General features: G+C 38.0%; 4 protein-coding genes across 12 annotated transcripts in view; 2 read left to right on the top strand and 2 right to left on the bottom strand.

The window, feature by feature from the left end:
• Positions 1-1,716: 1,716 nt before the first annotated feature.
• Positions 1,717-5,362, top strand: LOC129422647 (retinol dehydrogenase 11-like). The gene is made up of 5 exons (XM_055178693.2): positions 1,717-1,969; positions 3,791-3,909; positions 3,990-4,113; positions 4,338-4,664; positions 4,917-5,362. The coding sequence occupies exons 1-5, from the start codon at positions 1,732-1,734 to the stop codon at positions 5,177-5,179; spliced, it is 1,071 nt and encodes a 356-aa protein (XP_055034668.2). The 5' UTR covers positions 1,717-1,731; the 3' UTR covers positions 5,180-5,362.
• A 522-nt stretch (positions 5,363-5,884) lies between these two features.
• Positions 5,885-10,957, bottom strand: cenpu (centromere protein U). The gene is made up of 12 exons (XM_055178682.2): positions 10,577-10,957; positions 9,906-10,011; positions 9,547-9,805; positions 9,364-9,442; positions 9,187-9,276; positions 9,013-9,112; positions 8,735-8,822; positions 8,579-8,654; positions 8,446-8,493; positions 8,304-8,365; positions 6,625-6,781; positions 5,885-6,077 (listed from the first exon to the last, which is right to left on the bottom strand). Exons 1-12 carry the CDS (start codon positions 10,622-10,624, stop codon positions 5,958-5,960), a joined length of 1,233 nt encoding a protein of 410 aa, XP_055034657.2. The 5' UTR covers positions 10,625-10,957; the 3' UTR covers positions 5,885-5,957.
• A 149-nt stretch (positions 10,958-11,106) lies between these two features.
• On the top strand, positions 11,107-14,585 carry slc25a51b (solute carrier family 25 member 51b). Of its 3 annotated transcripts, none has more exons than XM_055178696.2 (2): positions 11,107-11,234; positions 12,955-14,585. In XM_055178696.2, the coding sequence occupies exon 2, from the start codon at positions 13,030-13,032 to the stop codon at positions 13,969-13,971; it is 942 nt and encodes a 313-aa protein (XP_055034671.1). In that variant the 5' UTR covers positions 11,107-11,234; positions 12,955-13,029; the 3' UTR covers positions 13,972-14,585. The 3 variants fall into 3 exon arrangements, with proteins under 3 accessions (XP_055034671.1, XP_055034669.1, XP_055034670.1); XM_055178694.2 differs by lacking the exon at positions 11,107-11,234 and adding an exon at positions 11,532-11,687; XM_055178695.2 differs by lacking the exon at positions 11,107-11,234 and adding an exon at positions 11,672-11,809.
• Positions 14,586-17,521: 2,936 nt separating this feature from the next.
• Positions 17,522-23,796, bottom strand: part of frmpd1b (FERM and PDZ domain containing 1b) — a 45,539-nt gene continuing 39,264 nt past the window's right edge. For all 7 annotated transcript variants that reach the window (XM_055178669.2, XM_055178673.2, XM_073854542.1 and 4 more), the window contains one exon: positions 17,522-23,664. In XM_055178669.2, the coding sequence (XP_055034644.2) occupies positions 21,278-23,664 (2,387 nt within the window). In that variant the 3' untranslated portion in view covers positions 17,522-21,277. The remainder of the gene's footprint in view (positions 23,665-23,796) is intronic.

The raw sequence follows: 23,796 nt of genomic DNA, 5'->3' as shown, positions 1-23,796 counted from the left end.
GAAAACACATTTAAAAAAAATTATAAAAACAAGAACAACCACACCACACACCATCCTCTACCAGCAGTCCGCTCATCTGAGACCTACAACACAAACATGTATGTTTTTCAGCACTGGAAAATTACTTATTCAATTTCCATGAATTCCAGGATGCGTGGGGAACCCTGATATATATAAAAATCTTTTCACCTCTTTAAAACATTATTAGGTTGTTTATTAGACTTTGAATTTTTTTCACCTTAACTCTGGTGGAGGTATTTGTCCTACAACTATTTGGTGAGAAATGATTTGTAAAAAACTGTTGCAGAATAGATTATGTGGCCCTATACATGCACTTGACATGAGTAACTTAAAGGTATTGCGGAGGATTTTCTTTTTCCGGGTGGAATGGATCATCAAGACCCTCCTAGTTATCAATCAGGAGTGTTGCGCAATTGCATTTTTTTAAAAAGTGGAGAAGGCGGTTCTTTTCTAAAAATCCTCCGCTACACCTTTAACAAATTAGTGACTCCATCATTATTAAAATCATGGTTTGGTTTATTCTGATTGAACAGTTTCCTGGGTGACACCCAACCATCTCGGGCAGTTACATATAACTGATTGAAACCTCTTAAACAGAAAAAGTGCAAAATCATCCTCTAAAACAGAAAAAGTGCTAAATCATCATTAGAATGGAATAAGGCCATATCAGCTTTATCTTAATAACATGACACGTTCAACACGCATTCTGCTTGTAAATCAAATGAAATAATTTGCTGATAGTAGAAAACAATTCTTTCTAAGCAACAATTAAACTGATTTTTAGAGAAGTCAAGCAGCTTTAATCTTTTACAGCAGTCAGATCAATTCATTCTCACCAAAAAGCGTACAAGTGACGCCCAGTGTGATTATTGTGCAATAGATACGCCAAGTTCCGCTTTCGCATGCATGTGGTAGGGCAGTCCTTCCCATTCACTTATATGGCGGGTCGTTTCGTGTCGTTTTGTTCATTGGTTTCTCGTTTGTTTTCTGTTTTTTTACCATTGTCGCTTGGGTTTTGGGTTAGAACAACTTTTTGTAACATAAAATGTCATCCTAATCCAAACCCCGATTCTAACCCCAACTCCAAGCGACCAATGATTTAAAAATAGACAAAACATGGAGAAACCTATATATTAAATGACATCCTAAAGCAAAACCTAAATCTAACCCTAAACCCAAGCGAAAATGGTTTAAAACAATTGAGAAACCAATAAATAAAACGACACGAAACGATTCGCCATAAGTGAATGGGAAGGACTGGCGTTTCATATGTGCACGCAAAAGCGGAATTTGGCGTATCTATTGCACGATAATCACACTGCGTGTCATTTGTACGCATCATTAAATATGTATTTTTGTCAGTTTTTTGTAATAGTTTTATGTAATTATTTTTCCTCAATTAAAAACACTGGATTGCAAAAAAATAAAACCAAAAACTAACAGCAAGGTTTTTTGCATTAATAATGAGTGTGCAGTTTGAGGTGCAGAGAATTGGAGGAAAGTTGACAAACTCCAGTCCGTCTTGCTGCGCAGGATCATTTACGAACAAAAGAATATTTCACTTCATCAATATATCAGTGACTTCTCAATGAACTCATTATTTAACTTTATTAAAGTTCTATTCTATACAGTGTGGTAAATGTAAATATAGTTTATCATCTGAATAAAGGGTTATATAACGCCCACATACTATAAGTTGCATGACCACATATGGGCGTGACTCAAACTTGTGGATATCTGAACGTTCATCGTCTGTGTGAATATAAAGGAGTGAAACTCTGCTTCCAAAAACGTCTGTCTGCAAAGCTTAGAAACGCAAAAATGATTTACTTGCTATTAATTTTTGTGCCTTTACTCATAGCTTATTATATTACTCATAAGATTTTTGTACAGAGGAAAACCTTCACAGGCAAAGCTAAACTCTATGGGAAAACAGTCATCATAACAGGTAGGTGAAATAACCTATATTTCACAAGTTTACACTCGTTTTTTTAGGTTTCAGTATTAGAAAAGTATCAGATTTTTTTTCTCAAATGCCTTGGAGGAATGAAAAAAAACACAAATCAGATATTGTTAACATGGAGGTTTAAGGTGTAAGTACAGTGTAGTAAATAGAGTTCTTTGTTGGCAAACGCTACACAAGTTCCGCCCATCTGGCTCGAATCCGTCTCGCGACCTCGCTTTTAATTCCTATCACATCAAAAATGAATTTGTTTTCAATAAAGATGAAGAACATGCTGGTGTGGAAAAACGAGTGTTTATTAAGAATAAAAGTATTTACTGGCTAGGGTTGGGATTCGGTGTAGGAGTCAGGAAGGTTTTCATTCTCCCTAAATGCAGCATCCATTGAATATTTTTAATAAAAATAATAATTTACACTCAATTTACAAGGCTACTAACCAACAACACTACATTGTATATTTTAATAAGTTTTGTTTAATTAAAATTTTATATTTTACAAAGTTTTATGTCATACATTTTCTTTGGGGGGGCCACCATACACAAGAGGGGCCGCACGACAAAAAGTTTGAGAACCATTGATGTATAGCAAATAATTACTATTTACACTTATTGCAAATTTGATAATTATATTTATTAAATAAAACTTACTCTCACCTACAGTAAATACCATAGCCTATTTAAAGGAGCATTTCACCCGTGGAAACATTAATCTTTATTGAAAGTGTGTCATATTTGTAGTCGAAATGTAACATAAATTTCGAATTTGGTGCCTATTTGACCGAGAAAAGGAGTGTTTGTAGTCTCACCCCCTCAACAAAGATATTTGACTTCCTTCTTTCAATGATGCAAAATGATGATTTTTACATCATTGAAAGAAGGAAGTACAACACTGAAATCCGTATTTCTCCTGTCTCAGCGGAAACTGAGGAAATTATGCACGACCATTCAAAAACATGACTGGGGTTCTAACTATACACAGCCTAATGCAAATGGGTGAAGTGTCCCTTTAAGAAAATACTACATATCCGCTGCCTTGAAATAAATATGAAAAGCATAGCTCAGATCATTTGGTCTTGGAAGCTTATTGTATTATGGACTTATATTAAATAATACCTGATGTTTAACTGCATACTTATCTTGCAAATCTGAGCCCAGTTTGAGATATTATCAACATAATGTCATGGCAATTCATTTGTATTTTACTTGGCGGTCTAATTTGAAGTAAGTCATTCGACCACATTTGTACGTTTTTGTACGATTCACTTCGCACGAAGCTGACTTGTAATATGAATTCCCATGATTATTGAGATCTCTTCTGAAACTATAGGAGGCAGGAAATTACTTTTCTTAAAACCTTAAAACTCAACAAAAAATCTTCATCAATATACGTTTGAATGTCAGTGCTATTTAGAAAAACAATTTGAAGACTTTTCATCCCTGTACACTGTAAAACCTAACAGTTAACTTAACTCAAACCATTTAAGTAATCCGGTTGCATTAGGCCATTTAAGTTTTAAAACACAAAAATTGAAGTGCTGTGAACTTGAGTCATGTGCAATTATATTTAAGAAGTGTGAACTTAAATATAAGTGCATAACTGCATATGAATCAATTTGTTTAAGTTCAAAGTACTTAAATGTAGCCTATGTGTTTTAAAACTAATGCAACCGGTTTATTAAATGGTTTGAGTTGAGATAACTTTTAGGTTTTACAGTGTAGGTGTAAATTGAAAGCTAAGATTCATTATTCAGACTTTAACTACATATATTCCATATTGCCTATGCCAAACCCATTTAATTTTTCACAGGGGGTAACACTGGCATTGGAAAGGCAACGGCTGCAGAGATGGCCAAGAGAGGAGCGCGAGTGATTTTGGCCTGTCGAAGCAAACAGAGAGGAGAGGAAGCAGTACAAGAACTAAAGACAGTGAGCTAAACTTATTTTCAGAAACTTAATTTGCTTCTGTTGTACAAACACCGAACATTCCAGCATTTTTCTCCTTTCAGGAAACAGGGAATGATGGTATCGTCTTCATGCAACTAGATCTTGCGAGTCTAAAATCTATCCGTTCTTTTGCCGAAACCTTCCTGAAGACCGAGCCCAGACTTGACCTTCTCATTAATAATGCAGGTGAAATCAACATGATGAATGAAGTGCAAACAAATCATTGTATCTCACTAGTTCTCAAGAGTTCAAACAAAGTGGTGAGAGTTAATCAATACTTCAGGTTAAAGTACTACAAGAAACACACCTTAAAAACACACAGCATAGCTATATTCAATGATAAGAAACAATCAACATTTTTGTAATATCTCGCATATTTCAATAAATGATCCATACATTGTATTGTTCAGCATTGGCCTGTCCAGGACTCACTGAAGATGGAATTGGTATGGTCCTTGGTGTGAATCACATCGGTCCGTTCCTGTTGACCAACCTTCTTCTGGATCGTCTTAAGGAATGCACACCAAGCAGAATAGTGAATGTGTCGTCTTGCGGTCATGATCTGGGCACCATTGATTTCGACTGCATCAACACACACAAGAGACTTTGTCTGGGTTCCTCTGATGGAGATATATTCAAAGCCTACACCGACAGCAAGCTCTGTAATGTGCTCTTCACTCATGAACTGGCCAAGAGACTAAAGGGAACCAAAGTAACCTGCTACAGTCTCCATCCAGGTTAGTGGAGTTAACAGAATTGCAATATGCAAGTACCGTATGCCAACACTTTCTAGCTTTCATTCATAAGACAACACACATCACGTAACTGATCACCACCTAATTATGCCAAAAACATGAATTGGCTTGCAAACACAATAAAATGAGCCAGATGAGTTATCCAAACAAGGCACCACCATTAAAAAGGCCAGAAAGGATTCTTGAAGCAAACCAAGTTATTGCCCGTGTTTTAACTGTTTTGATCTGTTTCAGGGTCTGTAAGAACAGAACTCGCTCGTGACATGAGCGGGTGGTACATGCGCATCATCAAGGCCATTGTTACTAAGTTCTGGGCAACAGATCCGGTGTCTGGAGCTCAGACGACGCTGTACTGCGCCCTGCAAGAGGACATCGAGCACTTGAGCGGGAAATATTTCTCCGACTGTCAGCTGGTCCAAGTCAAACCTGAGGCCAGAGACGATGGTATCAGCAAGAAACTGTGGGAAGTTAGCGAGAAATTAAGTGGCATGGCTTAAACAAGCACACAGACAAAGTGAAAAGTTTTTGCATTCTTTACTGTTTTTTATTACACTACATAAACTGAATATTATTCTTCATGCTGCAGTTGGTTAAAAAAAGTAAGTTGTAAATGTATTAAACTTGTTGTTTGTCAAGTGTTGTTTATATTTTCTAAATAAAGAAAAACCCTTTCTGAACAATGAAGTTTTAGGGGACAAGAAATGTAGGCTGGCAATAGGAAGTTGAGGATTTGTCCTGTAGTGCCCAACGCTTCTCGCACCAAATGAACAGAAACTCAACTTACATTAGATAACTATAAGGTCTATCTAGTGTTATTTTCTCCTTGCACTTTAAAAGAAATTGTATATACAAAAAAGTTTACAATCTGTATGAAACAAGGCATTCATTTATTATTTTGTATTATTAAGTGGTACAAAAAGCTTTTGAAGTGTTTCATATATCATGCGAGTTGTAGGTTGGGACACACATTGTCCTCTTATCAGATTCAGGTGGGGCGTTCAGTGACTAAACTTTACCTTAGACACAAACACCAATCAGCAATGACAACCGCACCCAGCTCATAAATTATTATTTGCAATTAATACGCTGACAAAGTCCAGATTCATAACATGGCAACAGCTTTGAGTGTAACGTGATTCAAATCTATTTTTACAATATGACATTTTTCTTTACAGTATTACAGCTAATAAAACAACATGTGATAAATGTAAACATAGATATTTTAATTCCCATATCATATACAAATAATCAAGTCTAATAATTCAATGTTGATATTTAATCCTCGCTCTCATCTATGACCTGCTGCAGCTGATCGTTGACAGTCTTTAGCTGTTGTTCAGTTCCCATGATGCATCTGGCTTCAAGCAACATGGCAGGCATGCAGGATGGGCCATACTGTCAGACAACAGACAGAAATTAAACGAGAAGGACAAAACATAAGTCAAACATTAAAGATGAACTATCACCCAACAATTGCTGTTTCCATCACCCTGTTTATTTGCATTTTAAGGCATCACATCAGAAACAAGTGATGGATATAGTAAATTTCTACAAAAAACATTCCCCAATTCACAAAAATGTTTTGCTCTCATTTAAAAAGGTTTTTGTTTAGTGTGAAAAGAGAAATAGAAACGCATTTACTGAATGAATTTTGACGTAGCAAACACTGAATTGGTTGATTCTGCTGATGGTGTCTTTCTATGTGTGTCTGGACAGATGAGGAAACCAAAATATTATTACCTTGTTTTGTTTTTTAATGCTGATAAGTAGGTTACCACTACCACTGTCATTTGCTTAAAGAACTGGATAGACAACTACCTAATTTGCATTGGTTTTCCGTTTTTGCGAACTTAAAAATTATGTTTGGATGGAAAGCCAGCTAATGTTTTTACCCTACACAACAAAGGTTAGATAACAAACCAAAGCTTGTAGTTTTTCTCACCGTTTCCACCTCGTCCGGATGAGCGTTGCGGTGGTCCAGGTATCTCTTGTTGAGTTCCTGCAGGTTGGTGAGTAAAGAAGTTCCTTCTTTCAGAGCTTTACATCTCTGTTGCAACTCATCATGATCTTTCTGAAGTGCTGTCAGCTTCATCTTTTCTCTTTGACGACAAACAGAGTTCAACTTTCCACTGATGCATCAGTAAATTTAACCAAAACGTGCCGAAAACGTATTACCATGCAAGGTTTCCCTTAATGATGCTCATAAGGTTTCTTGCCCCGGAAGACAGTTTATCAATTGAGTTTTGTTAGACATTTATACTGTATATAGAGAGTGAAGTGTGTATATATATAAAAAACCCAACAACAACAATTTGGGGCAGATACTTGATCACAAGAGCTTAATAATGAAAGAACAACAATAAGCACATTGTCCACATCTGTAATTTCCCTCAGAAACTGCATTTTATATTTTTACACTAGATACCCTAATGGTTTGAATTTAGATTTTAAACCTTTTTTTGATATATATGTATCAAAAAATGAATATGAAGAGTTTGGTTCCAAAACGCAACAAATCCATTTTGACTAATTTGGGTAAAAATGTGTTTTCTATGTGTCAAGATGAAAACCACTATTTTCTGTTACAAACTTTCACATACATCTTTAGGTTATAATAATATTAAACATTAAAATCCATAACTTGATTTTCAAAGATTTATTATAAAAAGGGATTATTTTTTCCGCAAAATGCAATAAATCTATTGAATCAATATGTAAATATGCATTAATCTTTGCCATGTTATATTTATTTAGTTGACTAGTGGTATACACTGACTAAAAAAACAACATTAATGGCATTAATCAAAACACTTTAAGAATGTCATTGCTGCTATTATACTTGAGAAGTTGTCGCTGAACTTTTTTGAGAGCGATCAGCTGTAAAATGTTTTGGTCCTGCTAGATTTTTGTGACTTTTGATTAAAATAATGGAAAGTTTTTCATAAGATCCTCTGGTGTCAATGTGTTAGCATGACAGAAGCTTGATGAGAACAAGCAACAGCCGGCATTTCTCCTTCGCCCGAGTGCCTCTCACGTAAATTATTAGATTTTGATGGCTTACGTTTCTTCCCCGCCACAGAAAATCACCACAGGTTTATTATTTTTTGTGGTGATTTGTGTTTATTTACTAAAAGTCTATCAGGTGTGACTGAGATGTTAAATAATTGTAACTTGATGTTGACAGTGTTTGTCAGACCTGATGAAGATGTGTGGTCGAAACGTCTTTCAATAAATATTGGGAGCAGTATAAGCAGTCTGCCGATTTTTATTCTTTCATTATTTACACTGTATATAACATTAAAAAAACATTATGTGTGTGTGTGTGTGTGTGTGTGTGTATGTATATATATATATATATATATATATATATATATTCTTTTCTCTCTCTTCAAACAGGTGGTGTCTCTAGAGAATCCTGAAATTTTGTAAACTGAGAAAGGCTAGTATGAGAGGAGCCAGCCATACATTGATTTCCTATGATGAATCGCTTTGGTCTTTTCCTCACTTTTGTAAGTCACTTTGGAAAAAAGTATCTGCTAAATGCCCAAATGTAAATGTACTTGTGCACATAGCAAGTAAATAGGCTGTTTTTGTTTGTGTACATGCATCATGAGTGCTTACTTGATCAAGTCATTACTGGCTTCCAAAAATCTGGTCCTCTTCTGGTTAATGGTGCTATTGAGCTAAATAAAAAAATACAATGATTTTAAAATAATTGTGCTACTCAAATACCAGATAAATTGAGCATGTAATGCAGAATCACCTTGGCGTTTTCTCTCTTTAAATTCTTGAGTTCTCTCGATTCGGTGATCTAGAAATAAATGATACATTACCATTAACATTCTGACATCATCAAGGGTTCGACTGGTTTAATAGATGTGTTAAAATCATCTCACGATCTCAGAGAGCTGCTCGTCAAACGTGCGGCTGAACGCATCAATACTACGTTTCACCGTGTCATTCACAGTCTGCCTGCGGAGAAATCGTACAATAATTCAATGTGCAAGTCAACTCTTTATTACAATGATTCGTTGAAATCATCATAAACTTACTTGTACTGGTCGACAAATTCCTGGAAAGCATAGAGCACCACATCAAGGTCAGATGGATTTCTGGGTCTTTTAGAAGGACCTGCTTTTTCTACACATAAAGATAATCAGTTGCATTTGATGCTTGTACATTGTTGAAAACAGCATTTCCACTCTTGATATTGTATGTTTAACAGATATTTCACATCACCAATCAGTATCAAGGATCAGAACTACCAATATGATAAAAAAATAAAACACATGCGTTCTTTAAATAAGATCTGTCAGGTAAGGTTTAATACCCGAGGACTCGGATGAAGATTTTCTTTTCTGTTTGTGTCCACCCTGTCGTCGGCTGGATGACGACAACCCTTTTCTTTTAGATTTCTCCTTGTTTGGATGCTGAAAAAGATTTTACATTATAAAAAGAAAGTTTTACATGTGCTCTGAATTTCAAATGTCAGGTAAAAACATACAAAGCTCTCATCTTCATCTGTTAGCTCCTCTGAGGATGAAGACGACTTCTGCTGTCTCTCAGATGTGCCTTTGGCTGACCTCTGACCTTTCTAGAATGATAAAAACACATTATCAACAGCAATAAACAAACAATTTAAAAACATTTTATCAAGAAAGAAGTAAAGTAACAGTCACACCTTTGACACTGTGATCAGCGATGCTCCTGAATTCTCTCTGTGCTCTGATATGGTTGGAAGGAGCCCACCATTAACTCCACTACAGTGACATAACATTTTTTTAATTATTATAATGATGACAAAGATAACAAACTCATATCAGCAAAACCAATTTAACTGATCCCAAAGAAACCCTCACAGTACCTTCCTGTAGATGTTGGTCTTTGATTTCTTGGCTGAGATGTTTCCTGGTTCTCCTTGGATGCTTCAATGTTCTTCAGTGCCTTAGAAACAGGTTTGGATTTATTTTTATTCTGGTTACCATCTGTCTTAGGGGCGTCAGGCACACCAGGAGCAGTCTTCCCAGTCTGCTGTCGGCCCGTCTTTTCTGGAGCAGATCTTTGGTTCTGTTCGGCTCCAGGACTGAGACCTTCTTCCAGAGCAGTGCTGTGGAGGGGATTACCTTCAAAAAACAATAATCATATACAGAGTTGGTCATTTAGTTATCTGTGGTCTTAAATCACTATGCCATACCACCCCAGACATAATAAAAGTTTTTATACCATGTGAAGAATAATGATCTCCCTGAAAAAAACTGGCTTTTTCTATGGATGAAATGTCCAGCCCTTGAGGAGACTCCACAACATCATCACTTTTCTTCTTCGTGCTCTAAGACAAAAGCATGCATATATAAATAAATAAATATAGTTATGCATTCAGTTAGTACCAGTCCTTGACTCTGATTGGTTAATAGCTATGTTTTATTTACGATAAAAGACATTTGGGACTGCTGCACCCAGCTGTGTATCATTGCGCAGCACCATAACGTAAGCACATGTGTCACAGTCGCTTAGGAACTATATTTTCTAGCGGAAGCCTGGCTTTTACGTATTTTACTAATAATTTTGCGTTGATACACATTTATTGCTTAACTATTTGTATTGTGTGGTAACCGTTTATTAAAACCACTAAGTTAAGGTATACGAGACTAGTGTTGTATGGTAAAGTAAGACTTATTTCACGAAATAGCACAGCTATTACTTACTTCTTACATATTACCTTCCTAAACGACTTCATGCGTAACGTTACGCACATATTACTAAGTATATCAAGAGTACACAGAAATACTTGTCAAAATGTAATTATATATTTTACAACATTTGATCTGAAAGTCTAATGCTGATTTCCAGTGTTGACTTAATATCAACAGTTAACACAAACTAAAAACACACACCTTCAGCTCCTGCTGAACTGCTTTCAGTGTTTTTGTCATTCGACTCATCTCCGCGTTGATTTAAACACAAACAAACCTCAGACATTAACTTATTTTCTTCATTAAAGAAAACAACAACAAACGTCAGTATCAAAACACGCCACAAATGATTTTACCGCGAAGGTTTGAACGTCTGTACTCTACCATCTGTAAAAAGGGGACATTGATTAACTCCACGACCCACAATGTGCTTAAAAACAAGTAACGTTACGTTGCAATATACGGATTAATTTAAAATTAAAGTCGCTGACCTCTTCAAGAACATATAAATCATACAAGTTCATACATTTTAGAGCAGACTTTTGACAATTAGTTTTACACTTCTCCCCCCAGTTCAAATTGGCACGTTCTGACTGTCTCTGTTGCGTGGGTTGCTACGGTACATCGACTCATGTTCAGCTCATTACTGCCCTCTGCTGCTTGACTGACATATAACACCGTCAGTGATTATTTTTCTACATCTAATTTGTTTAATAACAATTCGCGTCATGCATCATTTCGCTCTAGCTGTGTAAAACAAAAATACAGCTGTTAACAGTTGATACTCGATCTATTTACAACATCAACGTTTGGTTTGAATCGCAGAACTGCAACGACAGTATGTAAAAATCTCTAAAAGGTATAGTAAATGTAAATTTTATAGTAAATTATAAAATGTATTAAAGTTTTTATTTTTGTCATATGTGTTAAGTTATTTTAAGTTTTTAAAGTGTTACATTTTCTAAATATGCAGAAATGAATCGCTTTCCCGCATCCCGCAGTCTCACTATAATTTAACTATTTTAGATTGCTCAGTTAGAAAACATCGCTGCATTGAGAACATAATAATAAAACAATTATATAAAAAAAACAATCAAATAAAACGAATTAAATAAAAATATACGAGCAGATAAGTAAAAGTAAAGAGTGTACACACTAGAAACTCTTAAGAGAGTCTTTCTTGCCCACTTCCGGTCTGTCACTCGTTCAGTGGAAACACTAGAAACTAAAGAAGTTCTGAGTCGGTACCGCCTTAATGATCCAAATCAGCTCAACAGAACCGCGTCACTCTTCCATTGAGCACAAATTAAAGGTAATTAATTCATAGATACCGACTGATCAAATAGAAACACTTTATAAACACGAATTTTAATGAAATAATTTTGCCTGCAAACACGTGAACTTCCTCTGTCACAAGATTAGCATTAGCATTAGGTAGGTGTGTTTTTGGTGGTTTAGTAAGTGACATACAATCTCATTTAACAAGTAAACGCTCATGACAATTAGTTTAAAGATAATTGATGTTTATGTTAGTGATAACTGATAGTCTGTATAATCAGAACTATATGTGGGTATATTTTGTAGACTTTTCCTTGAATAGAGGACAACTAGAACTAATATTTAATTTGATACTATTATATTGGACTTAATCGAGTTTTTATTTTATATAATACTGGCAATGGGGTTTATTCCTGCCTGTCTGCTTTATTGGGCAGTAAAGTATTAGCAGTAGCTGTGTTTAGCACATGTAGTGAATATAATGCAGATTAAATCATCAGCCTAAAAGGACATCATGTTTCAAACAACACTGTATGTATGAAGTGCACGTGCTCGTGATAGTTTGACACATGCTGTAAGAAGAGATATTGAATATAGTTTATATGTCACATCAAGGACATTTCACTGCTGATCACAGCACATTTCAGTTCAGCATGTGTAACATGGATGTTTAAAGTTAGTAAGTCATGTGTTAACCGTGACAGTAACACATATGTAAATGTTTTATGAGATGTGAACTTGAAACGGGTTTTAAGACCTGTGTTGATTATATTTGTGCATTGTTTCATACTAATATGTGAGAGATGTTCATTTAGTTTTATTCATCTATGTTTGATAACATAGTAGCGGATCAAAGTTGAATCCCAAAACGTGACCTCCAAAGCTTCCCATAGTGTCTTTCCTGATCACCACATGTGCTGTTTTATTTTTGGAGAAGTCTTACACATGGCTCACACTACTATGAGATGTTTCATCGTCATAAACCAGTAATGTAGGCTGTTTGGACATAGACTCGCAGTCGCCGCAAATATTTAGACACTTTAGCAATGTTAATGCAATAATAATTTATACCCTACGTTGCTACGTTCTGTCCGGGACAGTTGATCTTTGGTTAGGTAACATGTCTTATCTCAGCAGTTAATGACACAAAATGGTTTCCAAAGATTCAAGTCTTATCTGAAACCTCTATGCACCTGCCAAAAATATGTTTGGGTTGGATGATCTCCTCGTAGGCCGTAAGCTGCGAGTTTTTTTTATACATGCTTGACTATTTCCACTCTTTCTCTTTGCCTTTTTTGCAGGCTGAAATGTCGTTGGTGAATATTGACCTGGATATCACACTCGGGTCGGCTAACCAATCAGATGCTTGATTTCCTATGGGGGTGGTTACTACTATGGACCCAGATTCGGCTCGGCAACCGCAAGCCCCGGCCCTGCAGCAGGGCGCGTTAAGTGGGCATGCCTTAGTAGGGGCCGGTCTGGGGGCGGGGCCGGGGCCTCGTGGAAAGCACTATGTTTGTGGCTCGCTTGCTGCGTTCACTAACATCATCGTCACATTTCCCATTCAGAAAGTTCTGTTTCGCCAGCAGCTGTACGGAGTTCGTGTGAGCGAAGCCGTCCGTCAGCTCCAGAGGGAGGGGCTTAGAAACCTCTACCGCGGGCTGTTGCCTCCTCTACTACAGAAGACCACAACGGTAGCCATCATGTTCGGCCTGTACGAGGATTTTTCTCGGCTGCTCTTGCGACACGCTCGACGTAGCGGTGCGCCCGAGCTCGTCACGCGGAGCGCCGCGGCAGCGCTGGCCGGCACGGCCGAAGCCACCCTCACTCCGTTTGAACGGGTACAAACGCTACTTCAGGACCACCGACATAACAAGCGTTTCAACAACACGGCCCACACTTTCCGGACACTCCTACGAGACTACGGCGTGAGGGAGTGCTACCGCGGGCTGGTCCCGATTCTGTTGCGTAACGGGCCCAGTAACGTTCTCTTCTTCGGGCTCCGTGGGCCCATCAAGCAACGGCTGCCAGAGGCTCGAAACTGGACGGGTCACATGGCCACTGACTTTGTGTGTGGCGGCCTGCTAGGGGCAGCTCTGGGCATCATGTTTTACCCACTGAATGTGGTCAAATCTCGAGCCCAAGCCCAAGTAGGGGGCGAGTTTGTGCCCTGCAGCCAGGTGCTGATGACAGTGTGGCGGGAGAGAGGGGGAAGCATCGTGCTGTTGTTTCGTGGGGCGACACTAAACTACCACAGATCTCTGCTCTCGTGGGGTATCATCAACGCGACCTATGAGTTTCTTCTGAAAGTTTTCTGAGGGACAAGAAGCAGACGGAGTGGAAAACAGAGAGAGCCAAACAAATTAAATGTTCGTTATCGTACCAGACGTCACTCTTTAAAAGAGGTCTGGACACTGCCTGTACACTTGCACCTCCAAATAAAGATCTGTGTAATTTATGAATAAACCGATTTCATGGATTGTTGCTTAAATATAAAGTTCACTCATATCACTTGGCTACTATAAGTGTTGTGAAATGTAACGCCACCTGTAGTGGCACTACTAGTATAAGTTTTTAATCACTTTCTAGGGGACGTTTGGGGTTTTGTGGAACATGGGGGAGAAAACAGTGTTGCACTACAAAACATTTGTACTTCACTGAAAACACACCAAGAGGTTCAGTCCTGTACCAGATATGCATTCTGGACTAGAAGATAGCAAACTGTGTTGATCAGTGTTTTAAAATGTGTAACTTGTCTGGGTGTTCATAACAGCATTTGTGGACCACGCTACTATGAGAAAAGTCCATGCTGTTATTTTGCCAATCCAATTAATTCTAATGTATTCATTTCAAAGGTGGAAATTATATTTTTATGTATCAAATGTTTTGTGATAATTGTGGGTGAGAAGTAAACATAATTCTTCAAATTGGATTTTCGGATCTTGTCATTGAACCCCATCAACATAAAAATCAAGATAATTTCATTCACATTTTTTTGAATGACAGACAAAAACAATTCAAACAGTTTTTTAACACATACGTGCAATTTAAAAAAAGAAATGTTTCATATTTGCAATGCCATATTTTACAGAAAGTTATTTGTGGTGAAAAAGGTTCTTCAGATTATAAAAGGTAAGAAATAAGAACCTTTGACTGAATGGTTCTTTAAGGAACCAAAAATGGATGACGACTTGCTGTGAAGAACCTTTTAAGCACGTTGACTTAAAAAATATTAAATTGGGGTGAGCAACACACAAGCTAACGCAGGGTTAATTGTAACACACATTTCTAAAGGGCCAAGCAATCTGTGCTTTTAGTATTTTTCTCTTACTGTCAGAAGACCTTCTGTAAATTTGTGAAAAGTTTTGATGTGTTTTGGTTAAGATATCGAACAAAGGGTGCTTTGGTGGTACATTTCTTTATCTTATGTTTTTTTTTATTTCTGTGTGTAATTCACCAAATCCAACCTTATATTAATTTAATCACTCTTGTTACCTAAAACATAGCAGCATTTTGAAACATGTCAGCAAATCCCAGTAACTGATAGCTGGGATTGAAAAAATTTTACACAGCGGGGTTAGTTGTCACACAATGTTACAATGAAGCCTCCAGTATACAATGATAATGAAAAGTTATCAAAATGATAACTTTTTATACAATATCAGGGGAAATAACTCACAATTATGATTTTTTTTCTTTCGAAAATGCATTGATGCCTAATACAAAGATGGTGTTGGATGAATATGTGGATATCTATCTATTATAGGCAGATATATAAACAATATCCACCTTTAGTATATAGACAGAATATGATTGAGTTATTTGTGTTTAAAGGGGACAGAGAATGAAAAAGCATTTTTACCTTGTCTTTGTTGAATAATGGTAGTCTACCCGCATTCACGAACATCCAAAAAGTGCAAAACATGCTTAACATCTCAGTCTCATAGAAATTCCTCTTTTAGAAATGTCAGACAGAAAACAGCCCAATCTGAAAAACTGATGCTTATGACATCACAGGCATCTAACTGACCCTCAACTTTAAAATAATTGGCTACATTTTTTGAGTGGCAGCAAAGTCAGCCAATCAGTAATGAGATTGCAATTTTAGCCAGTAGGGTGAGCCAAATAGGTTCAAAACCACGTGTTTAAAATCACCCACCCTAATAGAGCTATCTGAGAGAGGTTTTTAGGAAGCTTCTAAGGCATTACAGACCCAAACAAAAAAAGGTTTTTCTACATGTCACATCACAGAACAAGGATAAATACCCCTTCAATCATTCTATGTCACCTTTAAACTAAATTTTCTAGCGGGTTTTGCAGTACATCAAACCCTGTGCTTGTTACAATGAACCGCACCTATGGGGTAACGTTTGTACTTCTGTCACTTTCAATGTAATTGTCTGATAACGTTAGATCCCACAAACAGTGGGATTTGTAGCAGAGATGTGTGTTGATTGTGTAAAAATATGTCTATTCCTATCTTGAGCATTTCCTACAGGAGAGGCTTGGAGCTGGGCTCTTAACACTTTGGATTAGATTTTTTTGGCATTTTTTTGTCAAAATCCATACAATGGTAATGAATTGCAACACTTGCAGTATAGTTTAAATAATGCACTTAAATTGTTTGTGTACCCTACATTACATTTCGGGACATTTATTAAGCACCGAAGATGGGGATTGAAAATATTTTGAAAAGAAAAGCCTTAAAGAAACTCTTGGTCTGACTACAGATTAACTCCCCCAGATTACAGTATGTGGGTCTGCCAGTAAACCCTCCCATCATTCTCTCCATTTGAATTGTAGACGACTTTGAGTGAGTTTAATCCCAGGCCTAATCTGTAATCCCCTCCTGCCCAAATTCAAAGGCAAATATAGTCTGACAGATGCTTTAGTGGCTATCGGTTTGTTATAAGAATGTAGTGACACAGCAAGTCACAATGTTTTGTATCACACAAGTCCTATGAGATACAGAATAGCAGCATATCCCAAAAACATCAAATATGTTTCCGCAGATAAAAACATGTCAGATATTGGGGCCTCATTTATAAAATTCTGCATAGAAAACGTCCTAAATTGAGCTGAACAGTTGAAGATTTCCAACTATAAATGATGCCAAATTAATGTCATTGACATATAAAAAAGCACCTATCAATATTCAAATCCTTTTCGAGGATCAATAATGTCTTATATTTCCAAAAACAGGCAGCAATCGGACAATAGTACACTGTAAAAAATTTGCTGTAATTATGCAGCTGGTTGCCAGTAACTTACTGTAGAAGATAAAGCCTGAAAATGTTTAATGTTCATCTAACTTTGAACAAACTGTTGCTAGTAAATAACATAAATGTAAAATTTACAGTAAGTTACTGGCAGCTAGTTGCCAGTAATACCCAGTAATACTGTAATTTCTACAGGAATATTTTACAGTGTAAAAGTGCAGACGTCTGCTCAGACCCTGACGTGGCGCTAAGCACTTTTCCACATCAAAGACAGTTTTTATAAATATGGATATATTTGCATACACACACTTTATAAATGAGGCACCATTTTATATTTATAGTTGATACTTCACCCTAAAAACATTTATGGCAATTTTTGTCGTACTGAAATGTGATTTTGGGATGAATAACCTAGATATCTTCACATACAGTATACACTATAAAAATGCTGGACTGTTTAGTAAATATTGGACATAAGCATTTGGTTATAAATAAACCTGTGCTGGGTCGTTTCAACCCATGGTTGGTAGCAACAACCCAGCACAGGTTCATTTATAATCAAGCGTACGTGTAAGATTAAAATCTCCATTATGTTTATAAATGCAGCAGGACAGACAGACTCCACAGAGTACAACGGTTCACCATTAACTGTCATTCAAAATCAAACTTTTATTATCATGAACACAGTAGAAGAAATGCAAAACATATTCTCAATTGTTATCCTCTTCACATTCACATACAGCCGTAATCAAACTTTATCTGTTCGCCTTGAAATGCCTGCGTACAGTAGAGTCTCAATACATACGCTCCACAACAAGCAGTTTGTTTCATATTTGCTACAGTTGCCATTGCAGTTCATTTGATCTCAGTCTGAGAGCCTTCATACTACAGTAAGTTTTATACAGAAATATGTTCGTTCTCTGACAGATTAATATGAAAATTGTTCCTGGGAAGAGTCGCTTGTAAAAAGAAATACTACACATATACAAGTTACTGTGTTAAGAGTGTCTTTCTTCTCTACTACTGTTGGTATCCTTGATACAAACTAGCTATGTGTGATCTCACTGACTAGATAAGCACAGTATGGCAGTGTGTGTTGAAGTTGGTGTCTATATAAGTGATAGTGCAGCCATCTGGAAGCACTTCTCCAATTTCAAGTAACTCAGAAGCGAACAAAGATGATGCCATAATCCGTCCATTGACTTCAAGTGATTTAATTATACTGTATACTTTGTGGGAACCTTTAAAACCTGATCTAGGAACAGCCTTGACTGCTGCAGCAAAAACTGTCAAATACTGGTCTAGGGTCAGGGAGCTAAATTCAAACAGATTCTTACTGTATTTGCTTTAATATATGGGATCTCCTCACTTCATATGTTTTTGTTGACAAATCGTCTGGAATTCTTATGTTAGAAACACTTTGATGTGAACCCGAAACCGTTGCAATGTTATCTTACAGGCAAAACTACATATACGTTTTACATTACTTTGAAAGTAATGTGAGGCAATCGAACCTCTTCACATGTTTGTAAATTTAACCAGATATTTTCGTTCTGCTAGTTTGACAGTTTAACTTTAACTTGCTCAGTAAAATTCTCTTGAAATTGTTTTTCTGCCATAACAATAGTCAACCTGCTAGAGAAACTAATCAAAGAAGTCAGTTCATGCTAATGCATACAATAGCACCCCCTCTGGTGATGCTAATAATGCAAGGCAAGTTGTGTTGCGTTACAAGAAATTTTCGGAAAAAATTAGCTACTTTTCCACCGCCGTGCCAAACTGTTCTCATTGTGTACGACCTGGGACAAACTAGAAGATTTTCTAATCTTAAATCCATGGACGACCACAAACGTAAGGAAACATTTTTTTTACGATTTGGGATTGGGAGGCTCCAACGTGATCAGGAGCAGCAAAAAATCCGCAATGACACCACACATCAGAGTCTTTTTTTGTTGAAAAAGCGATTGCGATTAAACTAATCGGGCCACGCCCCTCTTTCGATTGCAAAGGGTGTAAATCAGGCTTAAAATCTTCACGTGTGTGGCCAGCCTAACTGTTCTATTCCGTGCCGATCCGACCAATCCGGCAAAGACATGGGGCCTCATTTATAAAGCGTGCGTACGCACAGATTTGATCGTAAAGTGTGCATACGCAAAAATCCACAGCAAAGTCCATATTTATAAAAACTGTCTTTGACGTGAAAAAGTGCTTAGCGCAACGTCAGGGTCTGAGCAGACGTACGCACTTTTGCTTGTCTGATTGCTGCAGGTTTTTGGAAATAAGCCATTCTTGCTGTTCGAAATTGGGTTTAAAGATTGACAAGCGCTCTTTTATATGTCTATGACATTAATTAGGAATTGTTTAATAAACTGAGATCTGTAACTGCTCGGCTGCGCACAAGTTTAAGTTCATTTGCCATTTATGAAAGGGGTACGCACGTTTTCTGCGTTTATAAATCACAAGTACGCATTTTTGATAAATGATCGTAAGATCAAATGTAGGATGGTTTTAACGCAGCATTTTATAAATGAGGCCCATGGTCTCATTTTCCACTGTGGGGCTGATAATAGCATCCCTTGAAATGAAATACAAATGCGTCAGTCGTTGCCTTGGTAAGAAGAGTTTACAGACGGCATGAGATTTAAAAAGGGTTTTCATAGTTATGTTTTTAGGACTACTTTTCCCTGAACTGTTTACTTTGCTCAAACAACGTGCTTTACCAGCTACAGGCAGAAACTTATGGCCAGGCAACAGACGAGTAACCAATCGTGAGCGGCGACGTCACTACACAAATTCTATCAGCACGATTTGGTTTGATAACCACACTGAGAATTGCTTGCTGGGAACGGTTTGTAATCATGCAGTGCTTCAAGTGGAAACATAACTGTAACCATCCCATACCGTTCTTATCACGTTCCTCGCTCTAGATTACTTGCAGAATTTAACTTCGTGTCATGGTCATTTTTCGCTTGAGTTGAATATTTTCAACTTGCACAAAGACGCGTTTGAGACAAATAACGATTGTTTCAGCGGAAATTACACCGCGCAATTCACGCCATTCGGATCGCCCTGCGAGAGTTCAGGTCTTTGCATTGACTTTGTATGCAATCGACTCACGCAAATCGTTAAATTCACATTTGGTGTGTGCGCTACATTAGAATGGGTTTAGCACAACGATGAAAAAGAGCTAAATGTGAAATCGTGCTAGGATCCTCTTCCTCAAAGATATTTATAGTACACTAGATTTGGTGCTGTACATCATTGATAGAAGTGTCAGGAAAAATGTTTCAACCTAACTCAAATAAAAGCCAAATAATGTTAAAAAATATGCTGCATTTCCATAATGATGTCATTTAACAAAATGTTGTAAAGGTCCTCCAAGATAAAATATAAGGCCTAGGTTTGTCAGGGAAGTCCTCTAAAGCAAAGATATTAGTGATCCACAACAAAAAATACATTTGATATGTATAAAATGTAAGAAAGTGTGAAATATGTGAAAAATATATATAGATATAAATCGTGACACTTGCATAGTCAAAAACAAAGGACAAGTTAGAAACTGTGTGAATATCGTTGGGATCGGTTACAGGGTGCTACATGGTGACAACGCTGTTGTGTAAACACGTCCAAGTTGTGCTATTGCGTCTTTGGACCACACTGGTTCTGTGGTTAACAGTCAGCAAATATAAAAACAAACATCAGAAGCCCAACTGGACACACCAACACATGGGTACAAAAAATCCCATACAGCCCCACTTCTATTGCCATCTGATTTCTTTCTAAAGTCTTGACGCGTAACGCAGACAAAATCACATCAGTATCCTTTGGATAGTTTTGTAAAAATTACTGCATGAGTATTTTGGGTGTTTAGTGTTGTAGCCCCAGAATTGCCCAGAATTGTTTGTACAGGTTATCAGGGATTAAGTACAGAGCAGCACTAAACTAAACATAAAAACAAGTGAAGCTTAATAACACTGTTTATATCAGGTTTCAGGTTATTAGAGCAAGAGGTAGGGATTTCACATACACCAACAAACAAACAAACACAAAAACAAAATGCAGGTATAGCAGGTTAGAAACCATGGTGCGCATATACTGTATGTAAAAATAAATACATACGACCGACTGTACATACATCAGGACTTCAAGAACTGTTAGAAAATAGTTATGTTTGAATGCATAATTCCAGTACGTTTATATGGAGACTTGGCAAGACAAACAAGTTAACACATATCAGATCTCTCGTGTCAGTTTGTTAGATGTGTGCGTTGCTCACGGCACTTACAATTATTCTTGTGTGCCAGCACACAATCTGTTTTTATATGCCAAAACGGCATCGCTACTTTTAAAGTACAATTCTAGACTATTCTTTCACTTTACGGTCCATTAGAGGAAGCTGAAAAGTTCAAAAAGTCAGAGGTACATTTCCATTGTCTATATCTGGCGTCCGTGTCCTAAACAGCTGTGTGAGAGAGAAGACTGTTGAAATGAGAACCGTACACTGTTTGGCCAACAGTCTAACACCTTCACCCTCTCTTGCCGTTTGTACGGCGGCCACAAACTCCTTATATAGGTCCACAATCTCCTCAAGCTTCCCGAGTGCCTCGTCCGCATCGATATCACCGTGACAACCTCCACAGTCCGAACAGGGAACTCGCATGCAGGTGGAGGCTAGTTGCACCAGTGCACCAAAGCTGTTTCCGAGTGACAGAAGAGCATCATCGGGTGCCCAACCTACTCTAGTGGCCTTCTGGCATCCCGATGCCAACCTACGTGCCTCTGCCTGGACCAGGCATCTCTCAGTCTCTGAAATGGACTGCCCAATCATACCATTTCCATTTTCACACTTTCCCTTGTGGCTCGGAGGGTATACTGAAGACGGTCCTCTCTTCAACACTAAAAGTAGATCATCGATATCTCGCTGCAATGAAGCATAGCCATCTTTGAGCCCTGCGCCTTTTTGGCCGCTAATATAACGATGGCCCTGCAAGAAGCGGAGCGGATTATCTATGGATCTGTGGTCCAGCGACTCCAGGGGCCTGGGTGGGATCAAGAGTGGACTGAGCTCAGAAGACATGGAGAGGGGACGAGGTGAGTCTTTAAGAAGGGACAGGAGATTTGGAGAAGGAGCAGCAAGAGAAGTGGGTGGAATTGGTGAGGGTTGGGGGGCTTGACTGATCCGGTTTCGACAGGAGAACTCATACACGGTCAGATTGTCATCGAAGCCACAATTATCCTCTATATCTGCACTGAAACAGTTGGCGTAGACTGTATGGCAACCACACACATCTAGATGAGAAAGATTTGTAGAAGAAAGAGCAGGGGCATTGTCGAGTCTCATCTCTGGAGGGTTTCCTTTCTGTGACTGAGGTTGTTCGGACTTGCAGGTCCCAAAATGCTTGTGCAACTCGATGGCTTCTGCAGATAATTCCTGCTTTAGGTTAGAATGGCTCAATGATGCTGGTGGTTTACCATTGGTGTCTTTAACAGGAATGGGGGTCACTTCCTCTGGTCCATCTTTGAGCTTCACGATAACAACTTCAGCGTCTTTCTCTTTCCAGTCACTTAAAGATGGCACTGAAGTGGCTTTAGGGGAAACTTTCTTAGATTCGTGATTCCCATCTGTTGCATGAGTGGAACTCATGCCTGTAGATGAAATAGTGTTGCTGAGTGCTACTGTCCCCAAGATCTCTTGGGAACGAGTGAGGTACCAAGGCATATCCTGAATTTTTCCACGCAAGGCTGAGGCCGGCAGTCGTCCAGACAGGCCTGTTCTGTTGGGGAAGCAAGTCCCAATTTGGGCCGGATCTTCAGGTACAATACTTACGGACTGAACTGAAGGAGAAGGTAAGGGAGAAGGGGTAGGTGTGTTTGATGCACTCGTTGCTTTGACTGCAAAAATTTCAGTCTGTTGTTCAGTTCTTAGGTTTTCATGACTTTGAGAAACACCCTTGCTTAGTGTACCAGATGGGGAGGTACCATTTCTCTGAGACCAGGAATGAAGAGAAAGACCATTAGGGGGAATGTTTTTCTTGGCTTCAGGTTTTTGTGATGGGGCGTCAATTGAAATAGGTCTTGACTGTAAAATAATCGCTGAAGGTTTGGGAGGTATTGGGGGCTTGTGGGATAGTCTGTTTTCTGGTTTACTGGTTTCACCCCTATTGTCTGCTGTAATGTTTCCAGGTTGAATCAGTCCTTTGGTAGTTTTTGTCTCTTTCTGAGCTGGCTTAATGTCTTGAGTATCATGTCCTTCTAAATGCCCATGATTTGGTGTCTTTTCCAAACATACTATGTCATGGTCAAATATCCCATTTTGAGGTTTGGACCCATTGTAAAGAGTCTCTGAGTCTACTGTATTCTGTGGAGCTTGGCGTACTGCTGTAATTAGGGAAGACGACATTGATGGCTTACGTCCAGTGACTGGTTTAAACTCCATAGTGTCTGGCTCCATCTCTAGAAGTTGTGATGACAGACGAGCATTTCGGCCAGAGATGTCACCATTGCTGTGCTGGGCTTTCTGACCTGAAGACTGGTTAGCAGAGAAAGGTTTAGTTTCCACAGGTGCAGGTTTAGGAGGTAAAATCAGTGAGGGTTGATGGACCTCCGCTTTAGTGTTGTTAGGAGTGTTATGGTTCGAAATAGAAGGTTTCTCATTGATGTTGTCTGTATAAGTTAGCGAGGTGCTTTCCGCTCTTTTTTCCTCTTCATTTCTCTTTCTGGGTTCGTGAACCTCCACTCTCACTTTGAAGTCGCAGACAGCATTTAGTTTGTTCTCTAAATCATAATGTTTATCTGCAAAAGAATCAGAAAGAGAAAATGTGATACTTTTTATAAAAAAGCAATGATATAGCAAATTAAAGGGATAGTTCACCTAAAAGTTGCAATAAAATACAATTGCAAGAACAACAGTCTGGGAAACTGACT

This window comes from Misgurnus anguillicaudatus, chromosome 16, assembly GCF_027580225.2.
Source record: "Misgurnus anguillicaudatus chromosome 16, ASM2758022v2, whole genome shotgun sequence".
NCBI lineage: Eukaryota > Metazoa > Chordata > Actinopteri > Cypriniformes > Cobitidae > Misgurnus > Misgurnus anguillicaudatus.
The sequence above is the reverse complement of the archived record's forward strand: the minus strand, read 5'-3'. Positions and strand labels throughout refer to the sequence as shown.

What these genes read in the sequence shown, in the direction of transcription:
- LOC129422647 (XM_055178693.2), top strand. Translation starts at nt 1,732, where the DNA reads ATGGGCGTGACTCAAACTTGTGGATATCTGAACGTTCATCGTCTGTGT. An exon ending in CAGTACAAGAACTAAAGACA is followed by an intron (nt 3,910 to 3,989) that starts GTGAGCTAAACT and finishes TTCTCCTTTCAG; the next exon opens with GAAACAGGGAATGATGGTAT. An exon ending in CTGCTACAGTCTCCATCCAG is followed by an intron (nt 4,665 to 4,916) that starts GTTAGTGGAGTT and finishes GATCTGTTTCAG; the next exon opens with GGTCTGTAAGAACAGAACTC.
- slc25a51b (XM_055178696.2), top strand. Translation starts at nt 13,030, where the DNA reads ATGGGGGTGGTTACTACTATGGACCCAGATTCGGCTCGGCAACCGCAA.
- cenpu (XM_055178682.2), bottom strand. Translation starts at nt 10,624, where the DNA reads ATGAGTCGAATGACAAAAACACTGAAAGCAGTTCAGCAGGAGCTGAAG. An exon ending in CAGATGAAGATGAGAGCTTT is followed by an intron (nt 9,113 to 9,186) that starts GTATGTTTTTAC and finishes AATCTTTTTCAG; the next exon opens with CATCCAAACAAGGAGAAATC. An exon ending in GAATTTGTCGACCAGTACAA is followed by an intron (nt 8,655 to 8,734) that starts GTAAGTTTATGA and finishes ATTTCTCCGCAG; the next exon opens with GCAGACTGTGAATGACACGG.